The sequence below is a fragment of the Colias croceus genome, chromosome 28, assembly GCF_905220415.1.
Source record: "Colias croceus chromosome 28, ilColCroc2.1".
NCBI lineage: Eukaryota > Metazoa > Arthropoda > Insecta > Lepidoptera > Pieridae > Colias > Colias croceus.
Window position 1 is genome coordinate 3,795,710 of NC_059564.1, and position 13,677 is coordinate 3,809,386.

Genomic DNA, 13,677 nt, shown 5'->3' on the forward strand with positions numbered 1-13,677 from the left:
GACCTCGTAAAACCTCTATTTGAGCTGGCGAGCTTAAAAGCTTGGTGCCGATGCATTTTTTCACTTAAAAGCTGCGTTCAGTTTTTTCAACTTCAACCAATAACAACAAGGAAATGTTTTTATTGAGAAACATAAATTAAAATATTAATAAAATAAAAATAGAGCAAACTGTAAAATAAAAATAGCGATGTTTAATTTAATTAACAACAAAAATACTAAATACTCTACAGTTTATAGAGCAGAAACGGTTAAATAAAATTGGGTCCCTCAAAATGACGCTTACATTGGGCTTCTCAAAAAGACTTTCAAAGTTCGAAGCTTGAACGCAGCTTTGAAGGGGCGGGGTGAGGCGCGCGGGGGAGGGAGTCGCATGCGTACAGCGGGCTGGGGCAGCATTCCATTAGTTCGGCCGACCGCCGCTCGGCGCTACGTCTGCCTACCGTGTCCGCGACGCCCGCTCCATACAAAGAACGCCTCAGTATTGTAAAAAATCTGTGATGTATTGATTAATTCCAACGTTTTTCAAACACAAAAAGCATCCCCGTACAAAATCGGACGCGTTTCGGTCGTAACAATAACAGTTTCAGTGATTATTTTGTGCTTTCGAAGGGGCCACGTCCCATGAAATTCCACATTTATCGACGGATAGAATCTTGTGTGTGGGGCGAACATGGTGGACAACACAGTGATGAGTGAAAACTTTTATGTTGTGTTATAAAACGGATGGTTTTATGAACGTGATTATAAATAAAGTTCGTATCTAAATATGGATCGGTATGTGGAGAGTGCGTAGATAGAAGTGCCTACCTGTGTTTGGATATGCGAATGTAATTTACAGAGTTCAGAATGGTGGCGTACGGTTACTTTGGTTTGCGGCAGACGCCTTGGACAGTGTTAGTCCTAATTTTCTTCATCGAAAGCGTCATGGGGAACTACGCTAAGTCCTTTTACATACACTGGAACACAACCAACAGTATATTCAGAATAGACAACACCGACCACGTATTCGACTTGAATAAAGGCAATGCACAGTTCGAATACGACCAAGTGAATATAATATGTCCAGTGTACGCTCCAGGCACGTACGAGGAAGACACGGAAAAGTACATAATATACAACGTTAGCAAAGAGGAATATGACTCGTGTAGGATAACGAATCCAAACCCTCGCATAATAGCGATATGCGACAAGCCGCACAAATTGATGTTTTTCACGATAACATTCAGACCGTTCACGCCTCAGCCGGGCGGGCTGGAGTTCCTGCCCGGGAAGGACTATTACTTCATATCGACGTCCAGCAAGGACGACCTGCACCGGCGCATCGGCGGCCGGTGCCTCAGCCACAATATGAAGCTGGTGTTCCGCGTGTGCTGCAAGCCGGAGGAGCAGTCTCCGGTGCCACCGGTGCAGCAGACGCCTCCACCGCCGCCGCCGCCGCCCACGTTCCCGCCCGTCACGACCACGACCACGACCGCGAAGCCGGTCACGAAGAAGACGCACAAGTACGATAAGAGCCCCAACGAGGTCGTGAAGAGCGAGGAGCTGTCGTACTCGCGCGGCGCGGCCCTGGCCTCGTCGCTGGCTCTGGCCCTGGCCGCCACGGCCGTGCTGGCCCCGCTGGCTCGGTGAATGTGCCTCCGGGCGGGCTCACGACCACGCCACGAAGCGAAGCCCGCGGACTCACAGACGTTACAATACCTGCGACCGGACTCTCTAGTCTATGCGTGAATGTGAACTGTGAATTGTGAACGAAATAAGGATTTCGATTTAGTAAGTAGAGTGGTGCCGAAATGTTGGACTGATGCTATTATATATTTCCTAGTTGTCTCAAAAAGTTCCATGACAAATTTTTCTCTTAGTTTAAGGGACTGTGCGCCTAATTTTTACTATTAACGTCGGGCCTATAAAGTAATCGAACTAAATCTTAGCAGTTACTGCTATGTAGTTGCAACGTAAATATACAAACATATATATAAATATTAAAAAGTTACATGTATGATAATGGTAATATAGGTTTCTTAAACCGTTAGGAATTAAATTTTTTATATTTTCACTAATGCAATGAAGGATATTTGGATAAGAAATAGAAATCGATAACTGTTAGGGGAAGATATAATTTAGAGGGTGTTAGGTTTTAATTTAGTTGAAAAGACAATTTTTTTTCTCTATATTTTTTTTTCCATAAGACCTAACGCTTAGAATTTATTTATACGAAAATTTCGGACAAGAAAAACTTGTCTCGACGCACTGTGATTTTTGGTTTTATTTAGGATGTAATTTTTCGTCTATGCTTTTTATGTGATATCTAACTAATGTATTTAAAAAAGTGCATTTCACCTCAATTTCTCTCGACTGATTTGTAAGCTTTTTTTATTAATTTTATGCGAGCCATTTTCGAATCTTTTTTTTAATCACACCTAATGACGCTTAGTCATTGAATACTCAATCTTTTTTGAGATAATAATATACTTTATGGCGATTTAAGTAAAATCTTTGCCTCAATAGTCTAATTACCATCTTTTTTCTCAAATCGTTTGTCTGTGTGATGATGTTTACTATGTCCAAATGAAAAGACGATCATATAAAAAAGAAAAAAATAACGTCAAGACTGATGTGCCAGTGCTCTATCAGCGAAAAAAAAAGTTATGATCCCCAAAATGGCACAGATTACAAAATAATATTGCCAGTTACAATAATTCGATTGGAAACAAGTAAAAATCATTGCACAGACGATTTAAGCACATGCGTGCCATCGTACTTTTATGAAATAGTCAAAATAGTCAAGTAGTTGAAATAGACCGGTTTTCAGTTAGACATATGCATTTAGTGACAGTCTATATTTTTAAATAGTACTTAAGGTTCAACATTTGAGTTTCATATTGTATTTAACTGCACAGAAAACCAATTTACTCGAGTAATCGCCTTAGAAGATAACATTGTCGTAATACGATGCATAAACATAAAGTTGCTTACCTAGTTATATTAAAACGCATTATACATGGTAATATGAAAATCCTCTTAAATGTTGAAATACTACCCGTTTTCATAAAGCAATACCGGTTAACATGTCTGGGATGAATTTTATACAGCACTAGTGGTCCGCCCCGGCTTCGCCCGTGGTACATATTTCACAATAAAAGGTAGCCTATGTCCTTTCTCGGGTATCAAAATATCTCCATACCAAATTTCATGCAAATTGGCCCAGTAGTTTAGGCGTGATTGAGTAACAGACAGACAGACAGACAGAGTTACTTTCGCATTTATAATATTATAGGTAGTATGGTTGAAATACTACCCGTTTTCATAAAGCAATACCGGTTAACATGTCTGGGATGAATTTTATACAGCAATCTTTATGGAAATCGTATTATCATCATTTAACTACCATAAAAGTTAAAACGTATAGTGCGTATTTATTCTACACAATTTCAAATTAAAAAAAAACAATTGACAATCAAAAAGTTAACGTCATTCAAAATAAGAAAAAAAAATAGCGCATAACGTTTTAAAAAAGTCATTTAAGATGTCAAAGTCACAATTACAAATTTAAAAAAAAGAGCGCACGTTTTTTAAATGCGAAATGAATCTTGTTTACGAATTAGCAGTATAATTATAACAAAGTAGAGTAAATGAGCGATACGCATGAGTAATTGTGTAGTCTGTAGTGCATTGTTGCAAATCGTTGAATGAACACATGTTCATAACGCATCTTGCTATTAATTAGGTCGACTTAATCATAATGATGTCATACAAATGTCAATTGCAATGCGGTTTCATTGAATAATATACAATACCATAGTATAAAGTATACAGTATGACCAAGCCGCAAGATATAGCTTTACGCCCGCGGCTCTGTTCACGATGTTTTAAATTTTAAACCGTCTTAAAAAAAATATGGTTTTAAACCCAGATTTTAGTCATGGTTTAACTTTAGTACAGAGTTTTAAACTTGTCCTTATCTATTGTTCGTGTCTATGGGTTAACGTTAAAACATGTTTTTAAGAATCTTACTAAAACCATGGTTTAATTTTACTACCGGTTTACCCTACCTACCGGGTTTTAAACCTGGTTTTGTTAGTCCGTGTTTTGTCATAAAACGTAAATTTTAAAAACGTTCCTCGAGAAAGTATCTATTTATTGAACAAATGAGAATCAAAATCGATTGCGTAGTTTTTAAGATACATAGCGACAAACAGCGGGAAGCGACTCTGTTTTATACTATTTAGTGATATGTAATAATAAACAAGATTGACGTTTAGGCATAGACACGTAGAGTGACATGGATAGCTAATGCATTGTTTTCTAAACATTTAAAAATACATTTTATTTCTAACGCCTATTAGCGTCAGGTCGGCCTCGCCATATGCTGAGTGCGTCTATTTTTATCTTAACTTTATTATGCCTAAGCGTTCCTTTACCAAAGTGATTTTTTTCAACCGACTTATAAAAAATGAGGCTTTTTAAGCGACTGTTTTTTTTTGGGTTTTTCACCTCAGAAATTGCTACTGGGTGAACAGATATTGATGATTCTTTTTTATTTGAAAGCTGACGCTTCCCGTGATGTCCCATTTAAATTTGGCCTAATTCTGACAATTTTTAAATTTTAATGCGGCTTGGTTATTTGATAAAATATATTATATTTTCAATAAGCGTTTTGACTGTTATTCAATAGCTTTGAAATTAAAAACGAACACTCTTAGGTATTGCCAACATACAAAATCGACATATTATAATCTGTAATGCAACTGAATGATCAGTAAATGCATAACATATGAAATTCGATTTGCCATGTTGGTAGAATTGGTTCTCAGAAGAGATACACAACGGTTCATTCTAAGAAAAGCATTGTCAATATTAGCACCTGCAAAACTGCTTAGTTGTAAAAAAATGGTCAATCGACTGTAGATTTGGTTAAAGTAAAGAAAAAGCGAATTTTCATACCAAATAAACGAAATAGGTACATTTTACCAATTGATTTGAGAAACATTAGTTAATAAGCATATTAACTACTTTAAACCAGTTTAAAGTGTGATTTTTTAATTAATTCATGCTAACTCTTACTAGGTTCAGTAGATAATATTATAAAATTTACGTGAACAATAACGATGAATCATTTCGTACCTAAATAACCATATTTTTTTTTTAAAGGAAATATAATTCAACCAATACCTTAAAATATAATCTAATATTGACAATGCCTTCAAATATCTTAACATCTTTCTCACATAAAATCGAGAAAATAAGCGTAACGAATAGCCTATCTAATATAAAAGAAACGCACTAAAAGAGATTTTAATTAATGATCCAAAACAAAGAATGGCAACCTTGAATTCAAAACAAGACAATAAAACGTTGAAAATTATTATACCAGCGGCCATCGCTTTAAAACTCACGTATAAAAGTGTTCGAATGACATCAAAGAATTTCACATTAGATTAATTGATGACAACATATCACTTGGTTATTTTTAATAATACGCTTCTAAGAAATAAACACGGTTTTCGTAATGGATTCGGATTTTTTGACACTGGCAACTTTGTTCGCTGTCACATTACGAAAAAAAAAACGAAACATAAAAAACAATTTAATTATCTATGATTGATTTCATTCGATATTTTACCGCGCTTTTACAGTAATTTTTTAAATGACATTTCAAAAACGTTCCACGATTTGATATTTTTTTATTTGACCATAGAGTTAGAGTTTGAATAAGAAATTAATGGAATTTAAAGCCATGACAGTAATTTAACATAAATTATTAGTTGGCCTGTAATTCCTTTGTAATTCCATGAAATGGTTTATTATTTAAATATTTAATTAAATTCGATTTGGATAAACGAAGCGAATTACCATCAAATTGTCTCTGATAGTTGGATAATTTTGAACAAAGAGGTTAGTATTAATAATTTACAGGTCGATTATCCTTTCATAATTAGATATTTCTCAAATTGTTCTTGTTTATTGTATTGTTCCTGCCGAGACAAAATATTAATATTAATACATACATACATATAATAGAGTATTAAGGGCAAAAGTATTAAAATTAAAAAAAAAACTACCCAAAAATGTTTTATAAGAGCCTTTGACAACTACTGGTAACATTTTTAAGCAATAGTCACACAGATTATGCAAATATTCAAAGCTTAGGATTAAGTTTTTAAAGTTTCTTGTATTTCTTTTAATTAATGACAATATAGATGTAACAGATTAGACAAATGCCACAGATAATAGCTAAGCCTTTACTTTTGAGGTTTCTGATTGTTAGAAAGATACGCAAATATGTTTTTCTTAGATCCGTAAAAATGTTTTTTATTACATACGTAATACAAATGGCTGTTCAGTTTTGTTTAAAGTACAAAAAAAAGGAATAATACGTTAATGTTTTGTCTTGTTTTGGATTTTTAAGGATGAAAATATTGGTACGTAAAAGTTTAACTCGTAAACTAAACTAACTCTACCAAGTAGGTATTCGTTGTTAGATATTCGCATTTAATACTGTCTGCAATGCGCTAGATAGTTGAAACTTTATGGTATCTAATGCAACGGTATAACAACGATTGTTTCTTTGTCTTTTCTTGTAAGCATTGTGGAACAACTTTCTATTGATGATAATCAGAAAACTAACGAAATATGAATCTTCGTATACATGATGGTTAAAAGAGTAGATTTTCATTGAAATAATGTATGTTAAATGGTATTTAATACTTTATATCATATGATTTATTGAAAATTTTAGCCTATTTTATGGTAAAGATTATTAACATTAAATTATTGACGTATCTTGATATTAAATGGTCATTTAATATGTGTTATTTTTGATGAATTTAGGCGGATTCACGAGCGATTTCATAACAACATTAGTATCTTTAGCCCAGTATATATCTATTCACAAAAAAGCGGTAGTAGCAAAAAACCTAGATATGCGAAACCGTATTGTACACGGAATAAAAGATCCTTTTATCTAGAAGGTGAATGTACCCATAAAGTTAAGTTTGTATGTTACTTATGTATTGTAAAGAAAATGTCTTAGATGTTTTTATTTGCCACCTTTTTCCGTAAGTATACCGTACAGGGTAAATTTGTTTGCCCTGATTTTGGGGTAATTTTTAAATCTAATATTTCATTGGTACCTACTCTATGCTCTGGCAAGTCTTGGAAGTATAATTGGCTTCAAAAGCTGTAAGGATATCCTATCCTATACCTCATCGAGTTGCATTACGTGATACAAGTTGTATTCGTCACTTTTAAGTTAGTCTTTTGGCTCTTTGCGATATTCAGAGCAAACCGTTAATAATACAATCATAAACTAATAGCATTTGAGCCTTATTATACTTTTGAGTCTGCTGCCTTTTAACAGAGTACTGGGCAGAATTCTGCCTAAATTTGGGCGTAAATACTTACATCGTTCTACCATCTATATAATATATATACCATCCATATAATATATACCATTTACCATCTATATAATATATAATAATATATATTATATAGATGGTAGATGGTGTAATATATAATAATCTATATATATGATGGTACACATTGGTACACAGGTATATTACCCATATAGTTGGGGAAACTACGATACGATTTACGAGTCGTTTTTAATTTCAAAGCCTAACAAATGCAATATGAAACTCAAGTGCAACAATTTCATGGTAATCACTCACCTTAGTTTCGGTTAGTTGTGCTGTGTACTTAGTATATTATATATATAATTATTTTGACCTCGATTTTCGTCAGTCCGTAGGTATAATTTTTATAAAAGTTGGGCTTTGTCCAAGGCACAGTGCAAGAATGGATGAATTATGGCGTCTGTATATATCAAGTGTGACATGTTAAAATGTTTCTGACGGGGTTTTTTACGTTTTTTTTAATGTGGTTTTAATGCTTTTAATGTGGTTCCAGATTTTTTTGGTAATTAGGCTAAATTGAATGCAAAGACTTGTTTATGTTGGATTTTTTGTGTGACTTGTTTATGTTTATGTGTTCAGGTAATAATCGAAGGTAGTCGGTTTAAGTATTCTATTATTCTTTATTTCAGGCAAGAAATGTAGTTACAGTTAAAGGTCTTAATATAACTTAAAACTATGGCCTATATGAACTTAAAACGACTTAAATTATAAGCATAAAAATAGAGCACAGTAGAGTAGGTGGCTAAAGTTATTGCAACTTATTTTTCCACGAAATCCTTAATTTCTTGTTTGCTATGTTATTTCAAATCATGATCGTATGTCGAAAATTCAGCCAAATTGGTTCATTCGTTTATAGATAAATCACTTTAAAAATTGGCACCACTATTTAAACAAACGAAAAGTTCGAAAGCGCTAATAAATTCCCATTAAAAAGTATATCAAATGGAATAAACGAACCAGAATGAGGTCTATTGAATAATTTATGGGTCAAACGTTTGGTACGATTTAAATCAGAGAACTTTGTATATTAATGCAATAGTAGGGGAGGCCAAGAGGGAATTTTGGGATATTTTGAGCGCGTCAGATTAATATAGGTAACGGTCCCTATCCTAAAGATGACTACCTCCAGGCTCCAGCCCGTATGAGTAGTAAATATTGGTAGGTGCGCTCAGGAGGCCCGCCGGAATTTTTTAAATTCCACCATTTCCTATAAAGGTTGCGCTCAAATCGTGACGAGAAAAACGCTTCCCGTCAGCTAAAAGTGGAAACATTATAGGACCTTTTTTTCTCGCTATCGTCAACTCTACCAATTCTATTATCCCGTGACGATCTAGTAAATCCACATTTAGCGTCGTGGGCTCCCCGACTACAAGTAGCAATCAATTTACATTGTTGATTTGTAGCATGCAGTATAGGCTATTTGACAAGGCTTTGATTACTGTCTCAAATTATTAAGATACGTTTAAAGAACACACAAAACACATGTTTCTTAATTTTTTGTAGTTATTCATTGAGAAAATGGAAAATAAAAACATGATATTCAAATATGCCGCCAAAACACAATTTTGAAGAATATGGCGGCTCGCGACCATGGTGACGTCACAGCGGCGTAAACATCAACTTGCTCCTAGTACTTATTGTTCGTTTTTGTTTTAATTATAGTATAATTAAGTTAATCTGTTTAAAAACCAGAAAATGAGTTCTTATAGGTGTGTAGTTCCTGAAACTAGGTATTTATATGTGCTCCAAAAGATATAAAAATGCGTAGAAAGTGGTTGCAGTTAGCTCGCAGAAATCCAAGTGATATTAGATATATCAATTAAAACAGTTATATTTTTTTGTGAAGACCACTTCGATGTAAGCATGGTGTTGAATACATTGCAGTTTATTATTATATTATTTATATATACATGGCAGTTTATTTTATTTGCAATACATAGTATAAATCGTCTCATTACTTACCTGCTTGAGGTAAGATAATGATATTATATATTATAAATTGATGATGACGTGTTTGTATTGATATTGAAAATAATCAATACAAACACGTCAATCCTATAAACTGGATGGCTGAAATGAAAAACAAAGAGCTTAGCCTAAAAAACGTATACTTCATAATTATTGTGCTATTGTGATTCATGTTTGTACCTAGGTACATTTAACTAAAAAGGTAATGAATGACGATTGAAATATTAACTTACGTAGCTGTTTTCACATTTTTCAATTATTGAGGAGCGTAAAAATCTGGGTTGTTTTTAAAGAACATGCCAACCATTATAGCGTTCACTTTAGGTAGATTTCGACTGTCTGTTTTTTCAAAATTAGGTTCCATGACAAACAAAAATAACACATAAAGCAGAAAACTGATTACAGACACCTCGAATCACAAGAAATAAGTTATACAAGAATCAAAACCAAAAGCGAAATTTAGCAACGACGTGAGTAAACGTTGGGATCACTTGTTATTTACGCCGCTGTGACGTCATGACAGATGCAGCCAATCATGGATGTTTTCGGTCACGTGGTAATTTTAAAAAATATGATGTTTTTTCTCGACGATAACGAATACGAATAAGTTATTATTTGTATCATTTATTAACTTAAATCGCTTCAAAAACCTTATATATATATGGATTACACAAAAAAGTAATATATTTTTTATACTGTCAAATAGCCTATTGTGTTACAAGTATATGCGGTAAAATTAATTGTGATTGTGGCCAATCAGTGCTGTTTCATAAGCATATTTGATATTATATGTCATGGTCCAAGTAAAACTACATCTTTCTAAAAGTTAAGACGCGCTTAATTATGGGAACTAAGGAAATAGGTACCTACTAGTTACATCGGATCAATAGTATCGAATCTTTTCTGTTTATAATATACTAGCAGTCCGCCCCGGCTTCGCCCGTGGTACATATTTACGTTTTCTCTACATAAGAACCATCCTTGTACTTCAAGGAATATAATAAAAAAAGAATTAACGAAATCGGTTCAGCCGTTCTCAAGTTATGCGCTTACCAACACATTTTGGGATTCATTTTTATATTATAGACTAGTTTACATGCCAAACTTATAGGTTTATTCATCAATTGATATTAAGAAAAAAAAAGTAAGTAAATGTCTTTAATATCTACATGAATTTATTTCAAAAGGAATCTTATAAAGTCATTTGGAATAGCATAATTTATACCTTTACTAGCTTTCCGCCCGCGGCTTCGCCCGCGTTTTCAAAGAAAAACCCTCATAGTTCCCGTTCCCGAGGGATTTCCGGGATAAAACCTATCCTATCTCTCAAGTTGGATCGAACTGCACATGGTGTGCGAATTTTATTATAATCGGTTAAGTGGTTTAGGAGTCCATTGAGGACAAACATTGTGACATGAGATTTATATATATGGGTGATTATACAAAAATGGGGTAACTTTTAAGGATATTTTGTTTACTATATTTTTTATATCAGATTATTACAAATTAGGGTGTATATGATAGCTAATCTAATGAATATATTGTTCCAAATCGGGCCAGCCACTTTTTTAAGTAGATTGTGAGATATTTTAAATTTTCTGGATTTGGCCTCCAGGGGACTGACAAGGCTAACATAGTACTGATAAAAAACACAATTTTGTAATATTCTTAAAGAAATTCAATGAAAATTACTACAAATCTCTCAGTTTTAATAATGGCACATGTCTTTTAAGTATTAAAATCACTTAGTTACATTTAAAAATGATAATTGACAATATATTGTGATACTGGGAAAAAACAATGTCTCAATTTTCAAAACAGCCTTCTGACATTTAACGCAACTGAATATTCTTACTCTCTTACTTAACTTACTACTTTGACTTAGTTTTACTTAATATTTCAAGTAATTCACAAACAATAGAAACAAAAAAAAAACGGCCAAGTGCGAATTGGACTCCTAACAAACCTATTTTTATTATGTTTCTTACTTAAAATTTACACTTTTAGCAATTTTTCCTTTACCTGTGTTATAAGACGTTGCTTTTTACCATATTTTAAGACTGTATACACGGCAAGCATCTTGTGTATTTTTTTATTCCCTTGTGAATATTTAATTTTGCGGAAATTTGCAGTATTAACGGATGTAGGTATCTTTTAATTGCGTTGCGTTATAAGTTTCATTTTTTTACAGCCCCAAGGGTTCTTAATGTTGAGTATTCAATATAAATTTCAAATTGATACCTCCACGCACTTGAAAAAAACGTCTTAACAGACAAACGGACAACAAAGTGATCCTATAAGGGTTCTGTTTTTTCCTTTTGAGGTTCGAATCCCTAAAAATCTAACATTATTTATGTTAAAAGTACTAATTTCATAAAATTAAAAACCAAAGACTTGAATGAAAGTCTCATCTGAGTTTTCATAAGAGCCTTTTGACATTTTTATAATGTTATTATATTAATTAACTTTAATGTTATTTTGAGGTAATTTTACTTCACAATATTATACGTATACGTATTTATCTAATAAATATTATAACAAGCTATGCCCTGAAAGCATCAAAATCAATAATTAAAATAAAATAAGATCTTTTAAATAAAATTATTAGTACTTTGTTTCAATAGCTCTTTTCTTTGCTACTCTTTTTTAAATGTTTCTTCCCTAGTCAAATTCAGTTTCTTTTAGCGTGGCGCATGATGTTTTAAACTGAAATATCAAATAAAAATGCTTATATCAATAGCAATCAAGATAAAAGTTCTCAAAAACGATAGAATCATCAGTACTATGGGGTCACGTCAGTCCACTGGCGCGATATCTGACATAGGACTGATGCCAACGGATTGATAAAAAGGGACTTAATATGATATTATAATCACAAATTATGTTTTTTTGCCTTATTTCTAATATCAACAAACTATATTTTTACAAATCATAGTTAACCATGTATGAATGAAAATAAAAATCAGATTAACAATAAAATAATGACTCACCATAGGACTGAAACGTTGACTGGCGCAGCACGAATTTAGAGGACAAACACAACCCTAGCGTTGGTACAGTTATTACGGCCATCAAAATATGGGATGCACAAGTAACTTCATTACTAACATTAATATTTAGACAGGGATTTGACCTCGACTTAGTGATATTTAGCGAGAATTTCAAATTTAAAAAACACACAACGGACTGACCAATAAAAACGATGACAAAGTTTATTTTTATTTTTTAAATAAAATGTTAAACATTTCGTTATGAAAGTTATACTATATAATACTATGTATATCCAAGATTGTCCTGAATTAGTAAGTTTTGTCTAATCAATGATAATGTTTATAAAATAGTCACTTGATTGTTGGTTTTCGGAGTTGTGACATGCCAAAGTACTGATTATTTAAGTATTAATTTTGTTTTTTTATCAATTTGTATTTTAAATAAAGAAGTGAAAGTGAGTGACCAAATAAAGGACGCTTTATTGTTTTAAAATAGATTGTTATTTGATTAAAATATAATAAGACTTTGTATAAATTGGCTGGTGACATTGAGTTACCCCATTTTTGTATAATGACCCATATTAAGAAGATAATAAACTTGTGAGAATTGTAATCTATATATATATATATATAACTCAAAGGTGACTGATATAGTGATCTATCAACGCACAGCCCAAACCACTGGACGTATCGGGCTGAAATTTGGCATGCAAGTAGATGTTAAGACGGAGGCATCCGCTAAGAAAGGATTTCCCGAAATTCTTGCGGGAACGGGGAAAAACGGGGATGCACGTACAAAGTCGTGGGCGGAAGCTAGTTACTGATAAATGATTCTATAATTGATCACATAAGCTAACATTACAATAGAAAGAATTGTTTAATTACATGCACTCCTTAAATGAGTACAATGTCACTAAATTACTTTTTAATTAACTTTAAAGTCGTAACTTGGATAGCACTGATATAAAGCTGGCCACTAATCACCCGATTATGATTTGAACACGTTACATTGTTAAACTATTACCTAATGCTATTTAATAATAATCTGTGATTATACGGATAAATAGCTTATCACAGATTATCAAATAGTACTATATTTCATGACAAACGTATTTAGGTAGAAAGCACTGTTTTGTCTCTCTTCCTTAACGTTATTTAACATGAGAAGAAAAGAGACAAATATAGTGTTACTCTATTTGAAGATAACATAAACTTTAAGTTAACATAAAATATATTTCTGCATACATCTACATATAAACGAAGTCTTTGCATTGTCCGTTTTAAAAATATATAGGTTTTTAAACGTA

General features: G+C 32.9%; 1 protein-coding gene across 1 annotated transcript; it reads left to right on the forward strand.

Annotated features, from left to right (window-relative positions):
* The first annotated feature begins 425 nt into the window (after positions 1-425).
* LOC123704047 (ephrin-A4) lies at positions 426-3,156 on the forward strand. Its single transcript, XM_045652303.1, has one exon. It carries the CDS (start codon positions 847-849, stop codon positions 1,627-1,629), a length of 783 nt encoding a protein of 260 aa, XP_045508259.1. The 5' UTR covers positions 426-846; the 3' UTR covers positions 1,630-3,156.
* The last annotated feature ends 10,521 nt before the right edge of the window (positions 3,157-13,677 follow it).